The sequence below is a fragment of the Anolis sagrei genome, chromosome 5 (genome assembly GCF_037176765.1).
Source record: "Anolis sagrei isolate rAnoSag1 chromosome 5, rAnoSag1.mat, whole genome shotgun sequence".
Lineage (NCBI taxonomy): Eukaryota > Metazoa > Chordata > Lepidosauria > Squamata > Dactyloidae > Anolis > Anolis sagrei.
The window spans coordinates 4,883,446-4,900,251 of NC_090025.1; the positions used below are offsets into that span (position 1 = coordinate 4,883,446).

The 16,806-nt window shown below is 45.0% G+C and overlaps 1 protein-coding gene across 2 annotated transcripts in view; it reads left to right on the forward strand.

Annotated features, from left to right (window-relative positions):
* The first annotated feature begins 8,653 nt into the window (after window positions 1-8,653).
* The window catches only part of LOC132777121 (RING finger protein 145-like), a 29,201-nt gene continuing 21,048 nt past the window's right edge, over window positions 8,654-16,806 (forward strand). The window contains exons 1-3 of one of the 2 annotated variants that reach the window (XM_067468486.1): window positions 8,654-8,712; window positions 10,109-12,413; window positions 14,211-14,319. In XM_067468486.1, the coding sequence (XP_067324587.1) occupies window positions 12,245-12,413; window positions 14,211-14,319 (278 nt within the window). In that variant the 5' untranslated portion in view covers window positions 8,654-8,712; window positions 10,109-12,244. Of the gene's footprint in view, window positions 8,713-8,813; window positions 12,414-14,210; window positions 14,320-16,806 lie in introns of those variants that run through there. The other variant, XM_060779469.2, reaches the window with a different exon arrangement.

Genomic DNA, 16,806 nt, shown 5'->3' on the forward strand with positions numbered 1-16,806 from the left:
AGACTGGGACTGCCAAATTCCCTCCTCCCTCTTCCTTGCCATGCTGGGCTTCTTCATGGCTCGACCTCAGGTGTCTCCCCTCGTAGGGCAGTGGGACTGCGCTTGCCTTGCGGAGACCCCTGCAGCCCCCTGCCCCTGCTCCTGAGGACCAACCCCGCCCTGGGCCCTGAGTGGCCCTTCCTCCTGGTGCCGCATGAGGACAAGGAGGAGGAGGAAGAGGAGGAAGAAGGCGAGGAAGGGGAGAGGGAGGAGAGTGCCCCCCTCCTGTGGACCCCGCTCCTGCTACTTCCCGCAGGTGCTGATCGTGAGGGTCAAAAGGGGCAGGACACATGCCCTCCTTGAGTTCCTCCACGTGTACCCCGACATTCGTGCCCTCGGCACCGAGCCCCACTTCTTCGACCTCGGATATGGGAGGGTGCTTGCCTGGTACAGGTGAGGGGTGTGTGTGCAGGACTAGCCAAGGAAGCCAAGGAAGGCACCCAGGCTGGGACGCTTCAAGAGTGCCCCTTGGGGATTCGCGCTATACGCAAATGGGTATCTTACCTATTGCTTCAGCCGCTGTTGGGGTTCAGCCTGATCCTGATCTGTGTGAACCAGATTCTCTGATAGTTTTTCCAACTGAGCAAGCTCTCCCTGACCCTGACAGTGTGGAATCTGTTGTTGATGCAGAAGTCAGCAGGGATGAAAATGAAACTCAACAGCTGGAGGAAAATGTTTTGGAAGCTAGCCGTGATATCATTAGCCGTGATATCTCTCCACCTGGGTTTTTTAATGAGGACCGAAGAGAACAGATAGTTAGAGACAGAAATGTTTCCCAGTTTCTACGAAGGTCACATCGTTTACAGGAGAGACAGGCCCAGGCTTCAAAGTCAAGGGGCATTTCAAAGAATAGCTTCTTTGGTTTAAGAGGCCTCCTGCCGGGTGCCTCTTTAGATCAAGCAACGTTTGGGACTGTGGCTGTGCCTTGGCAGAATTCCTGTGTTTCATGGCCGGTAATCCCAGAGGCTTAGTTATCAAGTTCATGGTTAATAAAAGACTAACACGTTCCTGGTTCTTGTATTGTGGCTTTTGAAATTTTGCTCAAGTTCAGAGATTCTACTGACTGCTGTTTTTCTGTGGCTTTTTGACTTTGCATTTACCTTTCTTTTGTAATCAATTTTTCATCAATAAACAAGGATTACTTTTCCTACAGTCCAGTGTGGTGGATTTAATCTTATGGTCTCGTTTCTTGAACTGGGATGCAACAGCCGCCTCTGTTTAAACATGGGGCCAGCATTCTTTTCAACTGTTTCAGCCATACACACACACACACACATGCATAGTGTGGATAGAATAGAGAAGGGTTAACACCCTTGTGGTGTTTGTTTTGCTGTCTGTGCCCCTGTTCAGAAGACTTCACCTCACTTTGTGTTCTTGTGATAACTGGATTTTGAAAAAACTGGCGTGTGGTGAAAACAAGTATTGGGGATAAAGCTCCAGTAGAGACTATATTTCCCCCTGGATAATAATTCTTTCATGAGTGAATTTCCCTTCTGAGCGGGAGATTTCTCTAACTTCCTGTTGTCTCTCCCTTTTCCTAACTATGAATGATTTGTAAGTCAGATACCTGTAACTCAAGGACTGACTGCATGCACTTTTCCTTCTGGGTTTTAACACAGCAGGAAATCTGAGTATTTGGTGCCACCTCCTGGCTGAGTGTATGAAACGAAAATTCACATTGTGTTACCCTATTTATTTGAATCTAATGCTCACCTTTTTCTTCTTCTTCTTTTGGCTAAATGGCCTTCCCAAAAGTAGGGTACGCATTAGATTTGTGTAATAAGGAAATCTTAGTGCTGAGCCCAAGCCAAAGGGGAAGCTGCTGCTTCAGGAGCTCCTCTTTGAGGGGCATCATCTCTAATTTCATGGCCATGGCTCAATGCTATGCAATAACGCAGTGTTTCTCAACCTGGGGATCAGGAGGAGATGTCAAAGGAGTCACCAAAGACCATCAGAAATCACAGTCTTTTCTGTTGGTCACGCAGGTTCTGTGTGGGAAATTTGACCCAATTCTTTCATTGGTGGAGTTCAGAATGCTCTTTGATTGTAAGGTAAAGGTTGTCCCCTGACATTAAGTCCAGTCATGTCTGACTCTGGGGTGTGGTGCTCATCTCCATTTCTAAGCCGAAGAGCCAGCATTGTCCGTAGACACCTCCAATGTCATGTGGCCGGCATGACTGCATGGAGTGCCGTTACCTTCCCGCCGGAGCAGTACCTATTGATCTACTCACATTTGCATGGTTTCGAACTGCTAGGTTGGCAGAAGCTAGGGCTGACAGCGGAAGGTCACGCCGCTCCCCGGAATCGAACCTGCGACCTTTCGATCAACAAGCTCAGCAGCTCAGTGCTTTAACCCACTGCGCCACCGGGGGCTCCTCTTTGATTGTAGGTGAACTATAAATCCCAGCAAGGAGTTGTAGTTGCTGGGATTTATAGTTCACCTTTGATTGTAGGTGAACTATAAATCCCAGCAACTACAACTCCTGGTCAGTCGCAAGGCCAAACAGGGCATAGGGTTACAGCCTGTGCTGGATGGGGTCGCACTCCCCTTGAAGGCGCAGGTTCGTAGCTTGGGTGTGATCCTGGATTCGTCGCTGAGCCTGGAGCCCCAGGTCTCGGCGGTGACCAGGGGAGCATTTGCACAGCTCAGGCTCGTGCACCAGCTGCGCCCGTACCTTGGGAAGTCTGACTTGGCCACGGTAGTCCACGCTCTGGTTACATCCCGTTTAGACTACTGCAACGCTCTCTACGTGGGGTTGCCCTTGAAGACGGCCCGGAAGCTTCAATTGGTCCAACGTGCGGCAGCCATGTTACTAACAGGAGCGGGACGCAGGGAGCATACAATGCCCTTGTTGTACCAGCTCCACTGGCTGCCGATTTGCTACCGGGCTCAATTTAAGGTGCTGGCATTGGCCTATAAAGCCCTAAACAGTTCCGGCCCAAGATACCTATCTGACCGCATCTCGGTCTACGAGCCCACCAGGACTTTGAGATCGTCCGGGGAGGCCCTGCTCTTGATCCCGCCTGGCGGGGACGAGAGACAGGGTCTTCTTGGTGTTGGCTCCTCGGCTGTGGAACAGCCTTCCCGTGGACATCAGACTGGCTCCTTCCCTGATGATATTCCTCAGGAAACTAAAGACTTGGCTGTTCAAGAAGGCATTCGAACAAGAAGTGCAATAATTGGTAATGACGACAGGAATGGAACAACGGAAATGATACTGGATTGTGGCTTAAACGATGAGACGACGCGAATGGCTTTTTGTATTATTGATATCGTTGATGGTTTTGATGATGATGTTTTTGGTTATTGCCGGACTGATTATTTTAGATTGTGTCTTGTATTTTGAACCTTGTCCTTTCTATGTTGTACACCGCTGTGAGTCGCCCCTGGGCTGAGAACAGCGGTATATAAGCAAAGTAAATAAATACTCCGGTGGCGCAGTGGGTTAAAGCACTGAGTTGCTGAGCTTGTTGATCAAAAGGTCACAGGTTCGATCCCAAGGAGCGGCGTGAGCTTCTGCTGTCAGCCCTAGCTTCTGCCAACCTAGCAGTTCGAAAACATGCAAAAGAAAGAAAGGGACTTTCTTTCACGTATGGTGGTCGTGCGAAGTGGTGCAGATCTATTGGAAAAGAATAATAAAGGAAACAAATAAAATGATTTACAACAAAGTAAAAAAGAACCCAGGGATGTGCCTATTAGGGATATTCAGAGACAGCTTAGAACAGCCAGAGAGAGAAATCTGTTTGTACAGCTTTGCGGCTGCACGCATTACAATTGCCAAAAATTGGAAAGGGGAGAAAACATTAAGCATCAAAGATTGGAAGGATAAATTGTGGGATTATGCACAGATGGCTAAGATTTCAAGCAATTTGAAATATGAAAATAATGAAATATTTGAAAGAAACTGGAAGCTGGCCTTAGCATACTTGACTGGAGAGCTAAAGAAATAAAAACAAGAGGGATTTATTGAATTAGAAGTATAGAGGGTTAAATAAGTTGTGCATAAATCCTGCGTGGATTAGTGATGGAAGTCAAGGTGGTGGGTAGCACTGGGGTGGGTGGAGGGGTAACTGTATGGAAGGTTGTTTGTGTATGTGTGTTTGTTTGTGTATGTGTATATTTTTGCAACATATATGGTTGGTGTATTATCTTTTCAAAATAAAATTTAATTAAATTAGAAGAAAAAGAAGAAAAGAAAAGAAAACATGCAAATGTGAGTAGATCAATAGGTACTTACTTACTTACTTAGGCGATCCCTCGTTGGACGAGTAAGATGGTCTTCCATTATGGATTTCCTTGTGGGTCCGTATGTGGCTGTGGAGCCCTATTCTTGCTCTGCATCTTCTTCCGCAGTGAGGGCATTGGTTTCCAGGTGGAGGGCGGTCCCGGTTGGGGTTGGCTTGACGCGCCTTCCTTCTGGCACGTTTCTCTCTTTCACCCTCCACTCGTGCCTCCTCAAATTCTGCAGCACTGCTGGTTACAGCTGTCCTCCAGCTGGAGCGCTCAAGGGCCAGGGCTTCCCAGTTCTCAGTGTCTATGCCAGAGTTTTTAAGGTTGGCTTTGAGCCCATCTTTAAATCTCTTTTCCTGTCCACCAACGTTCCGTTTTCCGTTCTTAAGTTCGGAGTAGAGCAACTGCTTTGGGAGACGGTGGTCAGGCATCCGGACAACGTGGCCGGCCCAGCGGAGTTGATGTTGGAGGACCATCGCTTCAATGCTGGTGGTCTTTGCTTCTTCCAGCACACTGACGTTTGTCCGCTTGTCTTCCCAGGAGATTTGCAGGATTTTCCGGAGGCAGCGCTGATGGAATCGTTCCAGGAGCTGCATGTGACGTCTGTAGACAGTCCACGTCTCACAGGCATAGAGCAGGGTTGGGAGGACAATAGCTTTATAGACAAGCACCTTAGTATCCCTACGGATGTCCCGGTCCTCAAACACTCTCTGCTTCATTCTGGAAAATGCTGCACTTGCAGAGCTCAGGCGGTGTTGTATTTCAGCGTCGATGTTGACTTTGGTGGAGAGGTGGCTGCCAAGGTAGCGGAAATGGTCCACATTTTCTAATGTTACGCCATTAAGCTGTATTACTGGCATTGGAGAGGGATGGGCTGGTGACTGCTGGAACATCACCTTGGTTTTCTCAATGTTCAGTGACAGGCCGAGCTTCTCATATGCTTCTGCGAAGGTGTTTAGAGTGGCTTGTGGATCTTCTTCTGAATGCGCACAGACGACATTGTCATCAGCATACTGGAGTTCTATAACAGATGTTGTTGTGACCTTGGTTTTGGCTTTCAGTCTGCTGAGGTTGAATAGCTTGCCATCTGTCCGATAGATTATTTCCACTCCGGTGGGAAGCCTCTCGTCAACAAGGTGAAGTATCATAGCGATGAAGATGGAGAATAGAGTTGGGGCAATAACACATCCCTGTTTGACACCGGATTCCACCTTAAATGGGTCACTTTGGGAGCCACTGCTGTCCAAGACTGTTGCCATCATGTCATCATGGAGGAGCCGCAGGATGTTCACAAATTTGTTAGGGCACCCGATTTTGTGGAGGATGGTCCAGAGAGCGCTGCGATTCACTGTGTCGAATGCCTTTGCAAGGTCGATGAATGCCATGTACAGAGGTTGGTTTTGTTCCCTGCATTTTTCTTGGAGCTGTCGTGCAGTGAAGATCATATCCACTGTTCCTCTGGAGGGGCGGAAGCCATTCTGGGATTCTGGGAGGGTGTCTTCTGAGAGGGGCAGAAGGCGGTTTGCAAGGATTCTTGCGAGGATTTTCCCAGCGGAGGTTAGAAGGGAGATACCTCGATAGTTTCCGCAGTCTGTTCTTTCCCCTTTTTTGAAGAGGGTGATGATGGTGGCGTCCTTGAAATCTGCTGGGATTTTCTCGGTCACCCACACTTTTTCTATGAGCTGGTGGAGTTGGTGTGTCAGCTCAGGTCCTCCCTCTTTAAAGATTTCAGCAGGGATCCCATCTGGTCCACTGGCTTTGTTATTCTTCTGTTGGTTGATGGCATTGCTGACTTCTTCCAAACTAGGCAGTGCTGCAAGCTCATCCCTGGTTTGTTGTTCTGGGATTTGTGAGAGGACCTCTTCGGCCACATTGGAGCTGCGGTTCAGGAGGCTTTGGTAGTGTTCTTTCCAACGTAGTGCAATTGAGTTTTGGTCCTTCAGGAGTTTGGTTCCATCTGATGAGCGTAGAGGCTGTATGCCATGGTTTCTTGGTCCGTAGATGACCTTTGTGGCTTTGAAAAATCCCTGAGCATTATGGGTATCTGCCAGGTGTTGGATTTCTTCGGCCTTCTTTGTCCACCAGATGTTCTTGAGTTCTCTTGTCCTTCTCTGGACCTCAGCTTTTGCACTGGCGTAGATCTTTTTCTTAGCAGCACAGTTGATGTCTCTCTGCCATGCTTGGAAGGCTTTCCTTTTCTTGTCAATTAGCTGTTGGATCTCGATGTCATTTTCATCAAACCAGTCTTGATGTTTCTTGGCTTGGTATCCAATAGTTTCTTCGCAGGCTTGAATGATGGAGGTCTTCAGTTTGTTCCAATGTTCCTCGACATTTTCGGGGTGTTCTGTGGGTAGATGGTCCTTGAGTGCTGTTTGGAGATGGGCTCGTCTGGAGGGCTCCTGAAGGGCTTGGGTGTTCATTTTGCGCCTTGCCTTCCTTCCTTGGAGTCTGCGCTTGGGAGCGATCTTGATAGCCATCGAGGATCGAATTAGCCTGTGGTCAGTCCAGCAGTCGTCAGCACCTGTCATGGCTCTTGTGAGGAGCACGTCACGGCGGTCTCTGGCGCGTGTTATTACATAGTCTAAGAGGTGCCAATGCTTTGACCGGGGGTGCTTCCATGATGCCTTAAACTTGTTTTTCTGGCGGAAGAGCGTGTTGGTGATGACAAGGTTGTGCTCCGCACATTTGGTGAGAAGCAGGATGCCATTTGAGTTGCTGTTTCCAACCCCGTCTTTTCCTATGGTGCCTGGCCACAGGTCGAAGTCTCGCCCGACTCTTGCATTGAAGTCCCCCAGGATGATGATTTTGTCCTCCTTAGGTATCCCCGATAGGACGGTGTCCAGCTGACAGTAGAATTTCTCCTTGATGTCTTCGTCAGCATCTAGTGTTGGTGCATAGGCACTTATGATGGTTGCCCGTTGGTTTTTGGCAAGATCGATTCGGAGGGTTGAGAGACGTTCGTTGATGCCAGTGGGTGCTTCGGTCAGATGTTTCACCAGATCATTCCTGATGGCAAAGCCAACTCCGTGCAGTCTTTTGTCTTCTTCGGGCAGTCCCTTCCAGAAGAAGGTGTAGCCTCCTTTTTCTTCCTTCAGCTGTCCCTCTCCTGCTCTCCGGGTCTCCTGAAGGGCTGCTATGTCGATGTTGAAGCGTCCCAGCTCCCTTGCAATGATGGCAGTTCTGCGTTCGGGGCGTTCACTGCCACTGTTGTCCATCAGAGTCCGTACGTTCCACGTACCGAAGTTCATTTTCCTTTTTTGGCCGCAGGGTGGTGACCCCACTGGACGCGGCAGTCCAGTCAGGGATAAGTGAGGCAGACTATGTTTAGGGCACCTTTTCTAGCCCCCTCCCCATGTGGGGTGAGCAGAGTGGGTCCTCAAAAGGGCTGCTCAGTCGCGGATACAGCTGCCGAACTACTCAACTGCCTCGGACCTTGAGGTAGAACGACTGAGTCCGTACCCACCGCCCATGTGCCAGTCTGTGACTAGGGACTTCCAGATTTCACAGTCCTGCCCCCGTCGCCACTCGCTGATCGCCATGGGGCTTTGGTTGGTTTGTTTTTTTTTTCTTGGAAGACGCCTGTGCGTGGGTTTTTTTAATGTGTGGAGGTCAGTGCACAACTGATCAACACACAGACTTCACAGAGTGAGGTTCCACTGGTGATGTAGTTTAACACAATGACCGTGGCTTCTCAGTCTGTTGCAGCCTTCTTCCGCCTTCGCAGCCGTTGTAACATGTGCCATGTTATCCTCCGCCTGCTCCGCCGTTGAGGTCTTTGGGTCTTCGGACTGTGCTTGGTCTGGAACCTCCCCCGCGGCCACTCCTGGGAGTGCACGACTCCAGTTGTTGTGCCTACAGGTTCATCGGAACGCGCAAGCCCCCTCACCACGACAAGGTGACAGTCCATCGAGGGGGAATAGGTACTGCTCCGGTGGCAAGGTAACGGCGCTCCATGCAGTCATGCCGGCCACATGACCTTGGAGGTGTCTACGGACAACGCTGGCTCTTTGGCTTTGAAATGGAGATGAGCACCACACCCCAGTCGGACACAACTGGACTTAATGTCACCTTTACCTTTACCTTTTACCATAATCAAAATAAACAGTTTTAACAAAATAAATAAATAAATAAATAAAAATAAATTAAGCTACACGTAGTCAGAAAAAAATTCTATAATAACATAAATCTAAACATAACATGCACATTAGTGTACAACAGCCAGCAAGGGTTCACAAAACAGTGGAGGTTGGTTATGTTGCTCCTTTCTCTTTAAAAGCAGCCTAGATTCTTCCGCCCATAGTAAAAATGGCGCCGCGGGCCTCGCTCCCTTCTTTGGTCTCCTTTTCCCTTCCTTCGTGCGCCTGCGCAGTCTCCCTCCTTCGCTTTGACGCCACGTGGCTCTGGGAGAGCCCTCACCCAAGATGGCCGCCGAGACTTCACTGGTGGGGGATGCTGCTGTGTGAAGTGGGGGAAGAGGAGGGAGGGAGGGAGTGGGAGTGGAAGTGGGGCGCTAGGGAGGGGGCAGCAGGAGGGGAAGGGGCCCCAGGGGGAGGGGGAGGGCCCTCTTTTGTAGGGAGACACCCTTATTTGAGGCCTGGGCCCCCCTCTAAGAAGGGAAAAGCTTCCAAACTCTGAGGTTTCCCTTTGGAAAGAGGGTTCAAGCAGTGATGCCTTCCTTTCCCTAGATTTTCAAGCCCCCCCCCTTTAAATTTCCTTAAATACTCCCCTCCCAATTATTTTATTGTTTAAACCTCTTTTTCCTTTCTATTTTAGGACTTATCTTCCCCTTTAACTCCCTCCTTTCCCAATCTATAGTCTTCCTAATATATATTGACCACCCCCCCTTTCTTCTAGGTCTGCCCACCCCCCAAAATGTGATTCCTTCATAACCTTTGAATGCAAACTCTGCTTAAATTTGGAAACAATCCCATTCTTAGTAGATTTCAGTTCCATTTCCAGACCCTTTAAACCCCCCCCCCCCCCAACGCATATCTTATTGTTGTTATTATATCTTTTTCTACCCCCCCCTTTTGAATATAAACTCTGCTTAAATTTGGAAACAACCCCATTCTCAGTTGATTTCAGTTCCATTTCCAGACCCTTTAAAGCCCCCCTGCACATCTTATTGTTGTTATTTTCCATTTACAGACCCTTTAAAGCCCCCCCTTGCATTGCTTGTCGTTATATCTTTTTCTAACCCCCCCCTTTTGAATACAAACACTGCTTAAATTTGGAAACAACCCCATTCTTAGTCAATTTCAGTTCCATTTCCAGACCCTTTAAAGCCCCCCCCCCCATTGCATATCTTGTTATATTTTTTCTAAACCCCCCCTCCTTGAATACAAACACTGCTTAAATTTGGAAACAACCCCATTCTTAGTAGATTCCAGTTCCATTTCCAGACCCTTTAAAGCCCCCCCCTGCATATCTTGTTGTTGTTATATCTTTTTCTAACCCCCCACCCTTTTGAATACAAACACTGCTTAAATTTGGAAACAACCCCATTCTGAGTAGATTTCAGTTTCATTTCCAGAACCTTTAAAGGCTCCCTGCATATCTTATTGTTGTTATTTTCCATTTCCAGACCCTTTACAGCCCCCCCCCCACTGCATATCTTATTGTTGTTATTATATCTTTTTCTAACCCGCCCCCTTTTGAATATAAACACTGCTTAAATTTTGAAACAACCCCATTCTTAGTCGATTTCAGTTCCATTTCCAGACCCTTTAAAGCCCCCCCCCACTGCATATCTTATTGTTGTTATCTTTTCCTAAGCCCCCCCCCCCTTTTTTTTCTTTCTTCTTTTGCTTTCCTTTCTGTTGCTTATTTTCACCCCAGATTTATATCAAGCCTAGTCGTCTGTTCATTTCTCCTCTTCGTGTTTATAAGCAGTGACCAGACTTTTTCTAAGTGGCAAGGTTGCGACTCTTGCACGGACTGTAATGGATTAGCCTTCTGAGAATTATCCGCCCCACCCAAAACCGGCATGTCACACTTCCTGCTCCACAGCGATCCCTGAATAAGTTTAAATAATTCTTCTTTCAGCATTTTTTTTTCTCATTTAGATTCTGTATGTTCTGCAACAGCTCTTGCACGTGAGTACTTAAAATAATAATAATAACTTCCTGAGAGTCAAAGAAAGCCTGCCCTTTCTCTTCTTGAAAGAAATAATCATCACGAATTAGTGGATTTATTGTTTGTTATTATTTTTTACTGGAATTGGTACCCCGTCTCTTCTCAGGACGGCTTATATTAGTAACGGTGCAATTCGACCATACATGTATCACATTCTGTATATAACCAAGGAGATTGAAACCAACTTGGCGGCTCATTTGATAAATTTTTAGGATATTCCAAGTACTGGCTCCACAGGTCCGTTACCTTCCAAGGTAGTCAATGATTTGTCTGTCTGCGGTTCATTCTGTAACTTTGAAAGACAAGCAATAGAATGTTTTTCTGCTTCAAGACTTCTGCAAATTCATCAAAGAATTCATTTCTGTGTCTAGGTTGAATAGCAATAATTTTAGTCAGGATAAGAGGCAGCCTGCCTATAATTATAATATATGCAAAAGATTGCCTGCAAGCGAATCCGGCACCTCTTATCACATTTTTTGCAGGAAATAAAAACTTCCCAAGTTTCGTTTCCTGAATGATATATTGACCTCCAACCTCTGAACCCTGCTTTTGAATTGAAAAAACCCAATTTTGGTACATTTGAACCTTCTTATTTCCATTTCCAAACCCTATAAAGCATTCAGTTGGATTCTCTGGCCCTTAGAAAGCCTTGACTCTTGTCTTTTACCCCAAATTGTGAAATCCAATTTTGAAATCCCCATTCTGATTCATTTACAGACCCTTTGAAGCGCCCTCTCTTTACACCTTTACCTTTTGCTTTCTTTTGTGCTGCTTATTTTCACCCCAAAGTCTCCCCTTCTTTGCAAGAAAAAAGAAAACTTCTTAAGTTTACTTCCCTGAATGATATATTGACCTCTAACCTCTGAACCTACTTTTTCTTTAGGTCTGCTGAGTCCCCCACTTCCCCCAATATTTGATTTCTCCATAACTTTTTATGCAGACTCCCCCCCAAATTTTGATACCCCCCATTTTGATAAATTGGAACCCCCTTATTTCCTTTTCGAAACCCTATAAAGCATCTGATTGAATTCCTTGACCCTCCCAGAAAGCTTTGAATGCAGACTCCCCCCAAATTTTGAAAAAAACCACATTTTTGATAAATTTGAACCCCCTTATTTACTTTTCGAAACTCTATAAAGCATCTGATTGAATTCCTTGACCCCCCCCCCCCCCCCGAAAGCTTTAAATGCAAAATCCCCTCAAATTTTGAAAAAAAAACCAATTTTGATAACGTTGAACCCTCTTATTTCCTTTTCGAAACCTTATAAAGCATCTGATTGGATTCCTTGACACACACACAGACACCCCAGAAAGCTTTGGATACAGAATCCCCCCAAATTTTGAAGGAAAAAAAACATTTTGATAACTGAACCTCCTTATTTCCTTTTCGAACCCTATAAAGCATCTGATTGGATTCCTTGACACACACCTCCCCCCCAGAAAGCTTTGAATGCAGACTACCCCCAAATTTTGACCAAATTTTTGGTGAATTTGAACCCCCTTATTTCCATTTCCAAACCCTATAAAGCACTCAATTTGATTCCTTGACCTCTAGGAAGCCTTGACCCCAGACTTCTCCCACCTCCCCATTTTGCAATCTCCATTCTGATTTGTTTACATACCCTTTGAAGCACCCACTGTTTACGTCTTCCCCTTAATCCTTTCGTTTTCTTTTCTGGTGCTTCTCCTGCCCCCCAAATATTTGCCACTCTCCTGGTTTAAGGCCAGAACCCTTTCCAAAAGCGGGGTCCCTTGAGGGGGAGGGAGACCCCCCGCTGTGCTTTCCTGGGGGAAGTCAGAGAAAAGGGAAACCGGTTGTTGCTGTTTTGGGTCTCGACCATGGCCTCCCAGCTGGAGAAGCTAGCCAACGTGGTCCTGCGGGTGCCCAGCATCGTCCTGCTGGACCTGCTCTACCGCTGGGATGTCCAGGCCTTTTCTGAGGGGCTGCGGCCCAACGCCCATCAGCTTTACCTACAGAGGAATCACCTGTGGAATATCTACTACGCAGGTAAGCTTGGATCTGTGTTATATGGTCAGTGTACCCGGCATGGGCCAACTTTGGCCCTCCAGGTGTTTTGGACTCCAACTCTCACAATTCCTAACAGCCCCTCAACCTCTGAAGATGCCTGCCATAGATGTGGGCGAAATGTCAGGAGAGAATGCTTCTGGAACATTTATTTATTTACAGTATTTATATTCCGCCCTTCTCATCCTCTCTGGATGGAAGGCTGTTAGGAATTGTGAGAGTTGGAGTCCAAAACACCTGGAGGGCCAAAGTTGGCCCATGCCTGATCTACTGGACTTGTAGTTGGGTGAGGTAGCATCTCTCCTGTTCAGAGATAGTTTAAAGGCCTGGCAGAACTACAACTCCCAGATTCTGAACTATGTTCAAGCCAGATGTTCCAGAAATATTTGAGGCTGATACAGACCTGTAAATGCATTTAAATAATAATAAAGAGCAACACTAAAAATTTCAGGCAAGAATCCCAACAAAGGATTCCCCCAGGCAGCAACCAGCCAGGCTTGCAAGCTGCAAGGTCATTAAATGCTAATCATGGTGGCCAGTTGCAACATTCACACATGCCTCAGACAAGAGTTCTTTCTCCCACCCTGGACATTCCACAGATATATAAACCCAACAGACCCCTCAACCTCTGAAGATGCCTGCCATAGATGTGGGCGAAACGTCAGGAGAGAATGCTTCTGGAACATTTATTTATTTACAGTATTTATATTCCGCCCTTCTCATCCTCTCTGGATGGAAGGCTGTCTCTTCTGGCAGCATCAGCATTAGGAAGAGGGTGGAGGGCTGGAGTAATAATACGAGGGTTGAATGAAAAGTAATGCCTCCACCTTCGTAACTCCTCAACAGATGGCAGTACTAGTATGTGGTAGATATTGGCTTGTTCAGTAGACTCCCCTCTACAGTTCCATTTTGGCAGGAAGCCTTAACATTGAACGGTTGTATTGTTAAAGTGCCAAATATGGAACCCTGCGCAGACGGTCAGTCAAAGCTCAGGGCGGATTACAATATACATATACATGGCAAATATTCAATGCCCTAGAAACAACACATATAGACAAGACAGTCAGAGGCTATTTAACATTCCAATTTTCTGGCCACCAGGGGAGCTGTCGCTTCACCGTCCATCTGCGACACCGATGAAGTACTTTCCGCATTCCCCTCATGCTTTTGCTGGAGATTTTTTATGGCCTCGTAAATTTGTTAAATTAGCCTCCTCACACATAGGTGGTACCTAAAGTTCCTACTTGACAGATGCAACTGTCTTTCGGGTTGCAAAGGTCGACAAGCTACACAAATTGGCTGGAAGCTCACTTTGACCCTGGCTGGCTTTGAATTCATGACCTTTTGGTCAGTAGTGATCTTAATGCAGCTGACACTCAACCAGCTGCGCTACAGTCCTGGAAAACTCACTGCAACCCACAATAACACTTCCCAAACAGAGGATGTCCCCCAACGACAGAAGCCAGGCTACTTCTATGCAGATACCCTCACTGATTGACATTGAAGCTTCATGGCTACTCAAGCTTGCTAATTGCAATATGCATACTTGCTTCAAACAGACAAGGGTTCTTTCTCCCACCCTGGACATTCCACAGGCATATATGTACTCTACTTGTTTCTCTGCCGACAGAACCTCTGAAGTTGCCAGCCACAGGTGTAGGTGAAACATCAGGAGAGAATGCTACTGGAATATGGTCATATGAATCTAACCTGGCTTCTCTAGTCAGTGAAAAAGACTGGTGTCAATGTGCTTCCTCTTTCTTTTTCCTCCACCTTTAGGCCACGTGATTTGTGTGGTGGTCCTGCTGCTTCCCGTCCGGTCCCTTGTGAAGATGTACCTCTACCTCCTGACCGTCCTCCTGCTTTACGTGGGTCACCAGACTGCCTGGTAAGGGGCCGGACACTTCCCTTGGAAAACTGGACGCTCGCAGAATGGGCATCCCAATATGGAAGGATCTCAGAGCATATGCGACTGGTCTTTGCATTAGAAAAAGAGCGAGTGGCCCTGAGCATGGTGGAGTCTCCTTCTCTGGAGGTTTTTAAGCAGTGCTGAAAGTTCTTTCCTTGGAAGCTTTTAAACAGAGGCTGGATGGCCATCTATCAGGGTTATTTTGTGCTTTTCCTGCTTGACAGGAGGTTGTACTAGATGAGCCATGTGGTCTCTTCCAACTCTATGATTTTATGATTCTGTGAGTCTGGATGGCTATCTGTCAGGAGCGCTTTGATGGTGTCTTCATGCATGTTCAAAGGGAGTTGGATTGGATGACCCTTGAGGTCTCTTCCATTTCTATGATTCTAAAATCACCAACGCCCCATCTCTCCCACCTTATCCATGCCTAGCATTATTTTTTTAACTTTAATTACATTTGGCCCAGCCATAGATTTTAATTGTGTGTTGTATTAATGTCATTGTATATTGCCTTTTTGTTTTGAGTTTTATTTAATTGTTTTACTGTTGTTGTTATTGCTTGTATTGTTGTATTGTGGGCTCAGCCTCATGTCAGCCGCACCGAGTCCCTTGGGGAGATGGTAGCGGGGTATAAATAAAGTTGTTATTATTATTATTATTATTATTATTATTATTATTATTATAAAATGTTAAGAATTTAACAAAATGAGACCAGGGTGATTTACCCTATTTACTCAAATCTAATGCTCACCCTTTTATGGCTAAATTACCTAACCCAAAATTCAAATGCTCGTTAGATGAAATTAGTAATAATTTCAGAGTGAAGGAGGGGAGCCAGGAAGACAGAGTTCCACCATGTCTCCTGGGTCATCAGTTGGGAGCCCCTCTCCCCAGCAACAATATCGTAATATATAATACTAATATTGTGCTGTGCTAATATTATAATATATTGTATACACATATAATATTCATAATATTACAATGTAATATAATATAGTACTAATAATAATACAATATAATAATACTAATAGTAATAATTCAATATAATAATACTACTAATAATAATACAATATAATAATTGTATATTTCATATTTCATGTAATTTTACTAATAATATTACAGTAAAGTGGCATAGTACAATATAGTAATATATAATACTAATATTGTGCTGTGCTAATACAATATATTGTATACTCATATAATATTCATAATATTCATAATATTATAATGTTATACTATATAATAATAATACAATATAATAATTTTATATTTCATATTTCATGTAATTTTACTAATAATATTACAGTAAAGTGGCATAGTACAATATAGTAATATATAATACTAATATTATGCTGTGCTAATATAATATATTGTATACTCATATAATATTCATAATATTATAATGTAATACAATATAATAGTAATACAATATAATAATTTTATATTTCATATTACATGTAACATTACTAATATTACAATATAGTGGCATAGTACAATATAGTAATATGTAACACTAATATTATGCTGTGCTAATATTATAATATATTGTATACTCATATAATATTCATAATATTATAATGTAATACAATATAATAATAACACAATATAATAATTTTATATTTCATATTACGTGTAATATTACTAATAATATTATAGAATAGTGGCATATTACAATATAGTAATACTTTTTTTATTTATTTCGTGTCAGGGCAGCCAGTCAATTATATTACTTTTCTAACAGAACAAAGCAAACAAACAGACAAAATACAAAATTTGTGAGTTTGGTAGTCGATTAAATGTCCTTTGACCAGTATCTGGCCACTTGGAGTGCCTCTGGTGTTGCCGCAAGAAGGTCCTCCATGGTGCATGTGGCAGGGCTCAGGGTACATTGCAGCAGGTGGTCAGTGGTTTGCTCCTCTCCACATTCGCATGTCGTGGACTCCACTTTGTGGCCCCATTTCTTGAGGTTGGCTCTGCATCTCGTGGTGCCAGAGCGCAGTCTGTTCAGCGCCTTCCAAGTCGCCCAGTCCTCTGTGTGCCCAGGGGGGAGTCTCTCGTTTGGTATCAGCCATTGGTTGAGGTTCTGGGTTTGAGCCTGCCACTTTTGGACTCTCACTTGCTGAGGTGTTCCAGGAAGTGTCTCTGTAGATCTTAGAAAACTATGTCTAGATTTAAGTCGTTGACGTGCTGGCTGATACCCAAACAGGGGATGAGCTGGAGATGTAGTAATATAGTAATACTAATATTGTGCTATGCTAATAACATAATATATTGCACACACATATAACTTCTAAGCTGCTCTGAGTCCCCTTCGGGGTGAGAAGGGCGGCATATAAATATCATAAATAAAAAATAAGTAATATGGTCATCATGATAGAACCAATTACAAAATGTCATTTATTACCCAGGAACAAAAATCATGTTACATGGTGCTATTAATGCTACAGTATCCATACTACTTTTTTC